The 9,496-nt window shown below is 57.1% G+C and overlaps 1 protein-coding gene across 1 annotated transcript; it reads right to left on the minus strand.

Annotated features, from left to right (window-relative positions):
* Nucleotides 1-2,038: 2,038 nt before the first annotated feature.
* Nucleotides 2,039-9,052, minus strand: GAL (galanin and GMAP prepropeptide). Its single transcript, XM_082342580.1, has 6 exons — nt 8,846-9,052; nt 8,499-8,579; nt 7,582-7,636; nt 4,408-4,494; nt 4,040-4,117; nt 2,039-2,866 (listed from the first exon to the last, which is right to left on the minus strand). Exons 2-6 carry the CDS (start codon nt 8,577-8,579, stop codon nt 2,796-2,798), a joined length of 372 nt encoding a protein of 123 aa, XP_082198706.1. The 5' UTR covers nt 8,846-9,052; the 3' UTR covers nt 2,039-2,795.
* Between the last annotated feature and the right edge of the window lie 444 nt (nt 9,053-9,496).

Below are 9,496 nucleotides of genomic sequence, written 5' to 3' on the forward strand. Positions count from 1 at the left end.
AATCTCTCTCTCTCTTTCTCTCTTTTGCAATGTATTAAAAACAAAAGTTGTGGGTTGTATCTGAGAAAGTAATCAGCAGTGATTCTTTTTGTCTTCCTAAGACTTCACCGCCCCGCCCTCGGACCTCCGCAGCCTCCCAGTACCTCTCTCCTCTCCTCTTAACCATCACTTTCCCCTCCCTCCTGGAAGGACCTCCCGAGAGTTAGGCTCTCTCTTCCTCAGCCTGGGGGCCCACTCAGCCACCTCGCCCGCACTGAGTATGACCACGTAGCGTGGTTCTGGGCAGACGGCGGGGGCGGGCCCCTGCCCTCGGCCCTAGAGCGAGGCCATCAGCTGTTATGACTGCGCCTCATGGAATGGATACAGCCCCCTCCTCAAGGTAAATCACCCCAGCGCTCTCCTCTTCCACCTCTCAGCTGGTCACCTGGGTGGTTCTCAGGACTGTCTGTAAACTCTTCACTTCCTCCGGTGGCCGGTGGACCCTTTTCCTTGAAAATACCGCCATGGTTGGCAACTGATTTATCTGGTACGGCCGTAGACAGCTCCTACCACGTTCTCTCTGGAAGTAAAGGGTCTCTTCTGCAGCATCTCTGAGAATGGCCACCTCATCCACCACTTTGTTGGCCAGCAAACGGCACCACCACCGCTCCCCGCCCCTCACCTGTAGCTGCGACCACCTCTCCCACGCCAGTTATTCCGAGAAGGAGGAAGAAGCTTGGAGGAGGTGGGGGCTGAGGCGGGTGAGATTGCAGAGCCCGATTCTGGAGCGCACGCCTCTGCACTGAGGCAGGGCTGCCTTGGCAGTTCCTACCTCTACTCCTGAGACGTGTGTCGTAAAGCTCTCCTGCCCGCCAGGTGCCATGCTGGAACGTAGGGAGTGGCCCAGGCGAACCTCTGTCCCACCAGCACGGTTTGTTTCTTGAGGGAGTTGCAGCGTGGTGAGGAGACACAGCCGCAGACAGAATGAGAGCGGTGAGCACGCACCGCACACACTGGGCCTGCGCACAGCCCTGCGGGGGAGGGTGAGCGGGAAGGCGTCCTCGAGAAGGTCACTGCGGAGTGGGATCCTGTGGGACGTGGAGGAGTTTACCGGGCACCCGGAGGGATGTGTGCAGAGGTTTTAGCTGAGCGAGGCTGGGCCAGGAGCTGCAGTTGGTGGGGGTCTGGAGCTTAGGGCATAGGAGGCTACTAGAGCAGGCTGGGGTGGGGACATGTGTGTCCATGGCTGCCGGATGGAAGGAGGCAAGACCAGAGGGAGACCAGGCAGGACAGGCTGCCGGCTGTGGGTTGGAGTGAGTGCATGAGGTGTGGTCCCTGACCAGCAGCAGTGGCATCAGTGGGGTGCTTGTCAGGAGTGCGGATTCTGCGCACCTTGTCCTCCTGGATCAGCACGCTGGGCAGGGCTGGCCACCCGGCTTCTGACAAGGCCTCCAGGGATCCTGCGGCCCACCCAAGTCTGGGCAATTTAAAGCAACGTGGAAGAGGAGAACCGAGGATGGCGAGGGGTAGGGAGTGAAGGACAGGCCCGGGGCCTGCGGAACCCCATGGGTGGTGTTCCCAAACCCTGAGCTGGGATTGGACCAGCCGGGTCTGCCCATGGCACGTGCAGAGGAGGGAAGCATGGCTGGTGGGAGGAGGGAAAGTGGCTGTCAGTGAGTGTCACGTGTCATGAGAGAGGGAGCAGGGAGAGGAAGCGGGGGCTGGGGCGCTACCAGCAGGGCTTGGGTAACTAACCACAGTGTCTACTTCTTCCCGGGAGCCGGTCTTTAGGGGGCGAGTCTCACACTTGGCTGCGTATTGCAATCACCTGGGGGAGCACGAAAACACGGTGGGTGCCCAGACTCTGACTGCAGTGGTCTGTGGGCCACTGGGCCCCCAGGGGTGAGAGGCACTGCTGGGGGAGAGAGCACGGAAAGATCCCTCCCACTTCCGCATCAGATCTGCTCTGGTTCGTGCGAAAGAGCCTACAGGCCATCATTTAACTTAACGTCTGGCTTCTCATCCTTGCCTGTTTTCTTTTTGGATCTTCTGTATGATCTTTTTATTTCTGCTCCAAAGATCACCCCATCTCTGCTATTACTGTCCCCACACGCTGCCTTTAACTCATCGTTGACTTAGCACATAAAATAGTTATGGTTTTTACGATAGTTACTTTCTAACTCGGCCACACGGACTTTAACGCTGTGCGTGTTAATCCCCACTTAACCCCCGGCCCCTGCACTGTGGCTGCTTCTCGTTGTCACTTTTCACCTTCACAAGCACCAGACAATTCTCTCATCTATCATGTTTAGGGTTTCTTTAGGCTTTTTGGTTCCCATCTCCCTAAAATATCAGCTCCATGAGGCCAGGGGTTCTGTCTGTTTTGTGGTTTTGTTTGTCTCAGAAACAGACTTACCTTCATAATTACGTTTGACTCAGCGTAAGATAACTTTATGTTCCCTGGACGTGAGTGACAAGAGGAAGTGTCTCAGAGACGCTCTGGATGGTAGAATGTGGGTGTAAAACTTTTCTCTATTACGTGTGATTATAATCAAGCATCATCTTTTAAAGACACACTGGTGGCAGCGGCAACAAGACAGACGTGTGGAAGAAAACGATAATCACAAGCTGTTGCTGCTTTTTTATTTGCCACTCAAAATTATGACCAAAGGGAAAAAATCTTAAATGATAAGGACACAGCATCAGGGCGGAGAGGACAGGGGTGGTTGGCTCTGCATTCGTTGCCGTATGATTATCATTGTCTTCGAGCTTGACTTCGAATGACAACGAAGAGCCGAACCCGCCCCGGGAGCCTCCTAGGACTGCTCCACGTCTCCTGAGGACACTGCTGCGGGGAGACCGGGCCGGCGCTCCAGGGCCCCGGCGTCTGCAGAGGGGAGGGCCACACTGAGGACAAAGCTCAAGTGCTCGTCCTCTGCAGAGATGCTCATGGCAGCAAACCCAGAATCAGGCACATGTCACATTGAACTCTCGTACTTAGTATGCATTTGAAACGGTCAGACTTTAAAAAAGTGTAATTCCTGTTTGGGCAATAAAAATCGATGTCTCCTAATGAAAGAAGTTCCATGTTACAACATCCAAAACAAAACAAACAAACAAAAAACCCGGAAGAGTCCATCTGCCCCTCACTGGAAAAGTCACCAGCAGATTTTCTCCAGCAGAGATTTCCCCAAAGGCTGCCCTGGGCTCAAACAGAGGGGATCGGTTGCTTGGTTCTGAGGTTTCTAAGTTCTTCTCCCACAGCCCCCTGCCCATGGATGGTTCTAAGGAAAAGCCACAGGCCTTAAGTCTCCTCCCCCCACTCCTTCCCCCCTCCCCACGCCCACCTGAAGTCCCTCAACTAAGGCAGTGGAGCCTGAGAGCAAATGGATCAAAACAGAACCCAAGAATAGTCTTCGCTCTTCCAACTCGACAACAAAACTGTGATGTGCAGAACCTGACCACCCAAGGTCTCCCTTGGAGCATCAAAGTGGCCCATGTCCCACTGTGTCCCTGGGCCACCTCCCTGGGGTGAACTCTGGGCCCCTTCCACAGGGGCAGTTTTGACCCTCGCAGTGGCATGAATGACAGCCCTGAGGCACGGAAGTGCTGGGGCTGAATGCTTCACAGAAAGGCCCCGTCGGCTGTACTAGATCCCGGGATGGAGAGCTGTCGGGGTCAAATGCAGCCAGCCCCGCTGGAGGCTGCGCAGGGTGAAAGGGCGATCCAGGCCGCGGGCTCCGTTCTCTCGCCGCGCTCCCAAGATACGGTTTAAGGGGGTCTACGGAGAGCCTGACTGTGTGTACTAACTAGGCCCCGGAAGGTACAGCCGCTGTTACCATGTCAAGAAATGTGGGTCCAGCAGAGCGAATGAACCAGGCCCCTTTGCAGCTGGTTCCCATGCCTCCGCCTGTAACCCCACCCACCAGCGTGACTGTTGGTGTGTAGGGGGAGCGCGGTTCCTTCCCAGGAGAAGGCTGTGGAAGCCTTTCTTGACAGGTTTTTTTATGTGCGCAGGCTTCTAAGAGGTGGGATTTTATGTTGGCAATATTTCACATACCTCTGAGCTGCAAGAAAGTCAGAAACTCGATTATCGTGCGCACGACATTGTTCTCCAACAGCTGCCTGTCAACGCTTCCTAGAAACCAGAGGGGATCAGCGTTGACGACCTTGGTGCCTGTCTTAGACCTGGGCACCTGGGGGCATCACCGGCATGTCCCTCCCTCCCTCTCAGAGCCTGGCTCAGCGCAGTGGAGGCCCTGAGCCCCTTGTGGCCGCCCCTGGAGCTTACCCTCAGGTTTGCTGCTCCTATTTCTGGCGGCTGACAGATGGGGCCGGGCCAAGCTCAGGCCCCGGCTGTGGGTCAGTGGTGGCAGGAGCCCCATACCCCCCACTGCCCTGTGGGCCCTGAGATTAAAGTCCTCTCACCTGGCCTGGCTTCGTCTTCAGGCTCGAGTTCCCGCTTGCCAGTGAAGCCATGCTTGTCGTGAAATGATCTGTGGTTGTCAATGGCATCTGTTTGCAAATCAGAGGAAAGCACCTGAGTGTTGTCACTATAATGAAAGGACACATGGCTGCTTATAGCCAACATGTAACACAACAGACTGTAAAAACAAAGCCAAGGTAGGGAAACCATGGAAGAGGGAGTTGTTCTCCGTGGAACCTGAGGGAGGAACTCATGCCAGGGCGAGGCTACAGCTCTTTTCCAGGTGCTGGGGCCCCACGGAACAAGAGGGGAGCCTCCAGTCAAGAGGGGGCAGCACGTGGCCAGCAGAGGGCACCGGCCCCAGGGGCGCAGACCTGGTGAGACGCAGAGTCCTGCGTCCCTGAAAATGGGGTCGGGGGGGAACCACAGGATTTGCAGTTCTGATGTAATCAGAATTTTATTTCTCAAAGATCACTGGCTGCTGTGTGAGAGATGGACAGAAGCCAGGGAGAGAGATACAGACAGAGACAGAGAGAAGGAGCAGGAGGTGGGGGGAGGGAAGGAGGGAGGTTGAGTGTGTGTTTGTGTGTGTGTGTGTGTGCACACGGGCGCACACTCTGGGTGGAGTGACATGGGGGAATGGTAATTGCAGTTCCCTGGCGGTCCAGGGGTTAGGACTCCACACTTCCACTGCAGGGGCCCAGGTTCGATCCCTGGTCGGGAAATTAAGATCCCACGTGCTGAGCGGCACGGGCAAAAAAACAAAAACAAAAACAAAAGTATTGGAAAGAAAGAATGAGGGCTCTCCACCAAGTGCCCTGGAATGAAGAGAAGGGCCTGATCGGGGCCCTCTCCGGGCTAAAGGAGAAGGTCTGGCTCTCGGTCTCTGGCTACCTGGCCTGGTGAACTGTACCATCTCCAAGCCCAGACAAAAGAAAGCGAATTCATTTTTCCAGAGACAGAGGTCTTGGCATTAAATGTGGAGGAATGATAAGTAACCCGGCGCTTCCAAAGGCCACTGGGTGCAGTCAGGCTCAAACTGTCTTCAGCATTTTTATGTTGCCATTTTCTATGCTGACCTGACGACAGAAGTCAGGAGCACAGTGTGAAGTTGCAAAGAATTCTGACAAACAGCTAGTCTAGACGGACAGCTTCTGGTGATCCAACTTGATAGTGAAAAACGGTTTGTTTTCTAACAGGATTTTTTGGCCATGCCACAAAGCTTGTGGGATCTTAGTTCCCCGACCAGGGATCGAACCCGGGCCCCAGCAGTGAAAGCCCTGAGTCCTAACCACTGCACCACCAGGGAATTCCCTAAATCTTCTTGATAAATACATTTTCAGTATGCCAGAGTCACACGGACAAGTATTTCTGTTGAAGGGCTCCTTCTTTCTTTCGGGCCAGTAGCACACAGAGACGAGGTGCTTTCTGAGGGGAAGAACTCAGGGCTGCAAAGGGTTCAGGAAAACTCGCGCCCTTTAAATCAGTCTTTCCCTCCTGCAGGCAAGGTGACAAGACCACGTGGGGACCGGCTGCTGCGTTTCATCTGAGACTAAAGATGCCCAGCAGGTCCTGCCTGTGGCCCCGTTTAGTTTTTGTCACTTCTGTGCCTGTGTTTCTCAAAGCCCGGCTCTCAGGCACCCTCCAGGTGATCAGATAAACAACCATCTGCAGTGGGAGAAGAGCCTGTACTTAAACTGGGGGATTAAGAACTAAAAATAGCTCCCCGGGGGTAGTTTAAATGGGGACCATTCTTCCCAACGACTCTGGAAGGATTGGGATATGAGCTATATATGAGTTGTTTGCCTCATTTCCAGCAGGAAAGCAGGAAATAAATAGAGGAGGATTTATTTTTTAAGGTTGATGGCTGTCCCCAAATCAACCATGCCTGCAAATTTGAAAGCTACGAGTAGGTAGAAGGTTGGATGGGAAGTGAAAGGTCTCCCCTCGCCCCCTCCTTTAGGACAATTAAAATCTGAAGGTGCCACTGCAGACAGAGGACGTGAAGAGAGCAGGAAGTGGGGGCTGGGGGGGCAAGGGGAGGCCGCAGTGGCCATAGCCTGCAGTGCCCAGAGCTGTCCCCAGAGCTGTCCCCTTTAGCGCTGGAGGCGTGGCCTGTCTGCACACACCCACTCCCCCGTTGCCTGCCGCCTCCTGCGTCCACTTAGGAATTCCACGGCAGGGAGCTGGTCACTGAGCCCCGGGCTCGGTGTGCTTCCCTGTAAATGCAGCAGTCGAACAGGGGGTCTCTGAAGGCCCCAGCTACCCTAGGCTCACTGGATTCTCTGCATCATGAATGTAATCAAATTACTCCCACTGAGTCCAGACGATGTCACATCAAGGACAAGACACCAAGTATCAGTCACCCTGCAGGACGGCTCCAGGGACAGATCTGGAGCAGGAAGAGGACCTTCTGCATTTAGTTTTGGGGTGAGCATGTTTTGGCTTCTCTAGGTCACCTGTGAATTCCTATCCCAGGCTTAGGCTCACGGAAGATGGAGATAAGGTTGGGGTCAGTTGACCTGGGGGTGCTCTGTGAAGCCAAGGAGTGGATGGGAACGTTTAGGGAGATACAGAGGGACCCAAGAGAGGGCCCAGAACAGAGCCCCAAGGGATGTCTGCCTTCCAAGACGGTCACCTGGGAAAGCCTGATCAAAGTATGAGGCTAGGAATCCCATGGGGTGCAGGGCAGGAGAGCCAGAGGAAGGAGAGGTTTCCGGAGGTATCAGGCCTGGGCCAATGTGCCAAGCAGTCGAGACTGGCCAGGCTGAGGAACGGGGGTGAAAAGGGGGAAGGGTGCAGAGAAGGCAGGAGAGGGCCCTAAGGGTTTGCCAAGCTGCAGGCTGCAGGACGGGTCAGGGTTCAAGAAAGAGCAAGGTGCCCCAAGGCTGGGGGCGGGGCAAATGGGGAGGAGGCTGAGAATTGGGACATGGCGGGGGGGGGGGGGGGGCTGCCTTTCAGGGAATCAGTTAAACCTACAGAGAAACCATCCTGCCTCAAAGTCTCATGGAAGACTCCCCTGTTTCCCTTTATCAGACTCAAACTGGAATATCAAGGTATCAGAATGATGACTGGCTACCCCCATATTTCAGAAGCAGCAGGACGTGCACAAGCGCTACAGCCAGCACTAGAAAAGCCGGTTCGGTGTCGAGAGGCCGTGCACCTGCATCACTTACGTGGTCCAAGAAGGTAGCCAGCACTGTTCAGGGTCCAGCCTCTCTTTTCCTTCACCTTAAATGGGAGAAAGGGGGTCAGATGGCAAGAATCCTGCCTGGTACCGGCTGCGCTGGCTCAAAGAAGCCCCAAAGGCCGCTTCTGCTTGTATAACCCACCATGGCAGCCTGTGAAGTTATTTACTTCAAATAATCACAGAACTTAAATTACAAACACACTTTAGTTACTCTTTCATATACTAAGCCAAGAGACGCAAACTGTTAAAGCAAGAGCTTTAAATGAAACTAGAAAGACATTAAGTGAAATTCACTCAGACCTTCCAGGTATGATACAGGACTTAGAATAATGCATATACTTTTGGAAGCTGCAAGAAATTCCAGATTTGCAGATAAGCTCTATGTGACATGAAAATAGGACTACTTGCTTCATCAAATACTTCCTTTAGCGCCGCAGACCACAGACTCATAGTGCACCCACGCGCTTTTAAGCGATGCTGAGAACACCTGTTGATGACACCGGCTCGCACACGGTGTACTGACGCTCTACTGAGCTGAATGGAATGAGATTTGCTTCTCACTCGTCCGAGGCGCTAACCTCAAGTACAGCAGTGCCCATGTTTAGTGGTCGATAGCCAGGGGCTGTTTACACACTGGGAGAGGCGAGGTGCAGGGAGGATCCGAGGGAGCCTCTGGGCGGAAACCGCCGCCCTCGCCCAGCCCCCGCTGGTCTGCTCGCAGGACCCGGGCCCCTCCCGGCGCAGCTCCCCGCGGCAGGGACCCCCCCCACCCCCGCCCGCCCGCAGGCAAAATTGATGGCACAAGGCATCCACCGTCCCCCGAGTCTGGTTCTGATGCGGTTGCCCCCCTTTGCAGAGAAGGGGACCCGCTTGGGGAGCGTTTGCTCCCCAGCCTGCACTTACCGGCGACCCGAGCCCCAGGGTGGCTGAAAGGGCCGCGGCGAGGAGCAGCGAGGCGAGCAGGAGGGCGCAGCCTCTGGGCATCTGCAAGGGAAGGTGGGCGGTGGGGGACGGCGCGGGGAGGCCGGTCTCGGTCCCCAGGGCTCACGTCGGGCGGAGGCTCGGACCCCCGCCCCTGCGGGTGCGGGAAGGGCGGCCAGGAGCCGAGGTGCCGAGGACCGAGAGCCCGGGCAAGGGGCAGGGGCGCCGCGCCGGCCCCAGGGAAGGTCCACCCGCAGGCGGGCGCTCCGGAGAGGGGACGGCGGAGGAAGGGGGTCCGCCTCCCGCCGGGGTCCCCGGGGGCGCGGTACCTTGAGCGGCGGGGCCCGAGGAATCTGCAGGTCCTGGGGCGTCAGCGGGTCCGGGGATGTCGGCGGGGCCGCGCGTCCGTCGAGTCGGGTGGAGTAGGGTAGGGCAGGGGGCTCTCACCGCATGGCGCGGCCTCGGGGACACGGAGGCGGGAAGCTCACGGCGGCCGGGCGCAGAGCCGCTGCCACCGCTATTTATGCGGCGCGTCCGGGGCCGCTCGGCCGCGTCACGGGCTCGGTTCCCGCCTCCCGCGCCCTCGCCGGCCCGAGTGGGCGGGAGGGACCGGAACTCGGTTCCCAAGGGGCACTCGGAGCGCCTGCGGGAGGGCGGGGACGGCGGAGAGCCCCCCGCACCCCGCGCGAGAGCCCCCCGACCCGGCTGTTAGCGGACCCGGGGCAGCGAGCCCCGCACCCCGGCACCGCGTCCCGTGCCGCCAGCGGGCCCTCCGCAGCCAGAGACCCTCAATCCGAGCTGGGCGGGTCGCGGGGTCCTGGGCCCCCGGGGCAGGGGGCGCCGCGCGGGCCACCCCCCTCGCATGCTTTTGCAGCGGCTGGATGGCGGGTTCAGCCTCAGAGCCATCCATGGGGGCAGGACGGGAGGCCACAGCTCGCCCAGCTTCCCTGCCTCCAGGTGGATGCCCAGGGGTCCCCGGG

The sequence above is a fragment of the Balaenoptera borealis genome, assembly GCF_965194805.1.
Source record: "Balaenoptera borealis genome assembly, chromosome: 11".
Taxonomy (NCBI): Eukaryota; Metazoa; Chordata; class Mammalia; order Artiodactyla; family Balaenopteridae; genus Balaenoptera; species Balaenoptera borealis.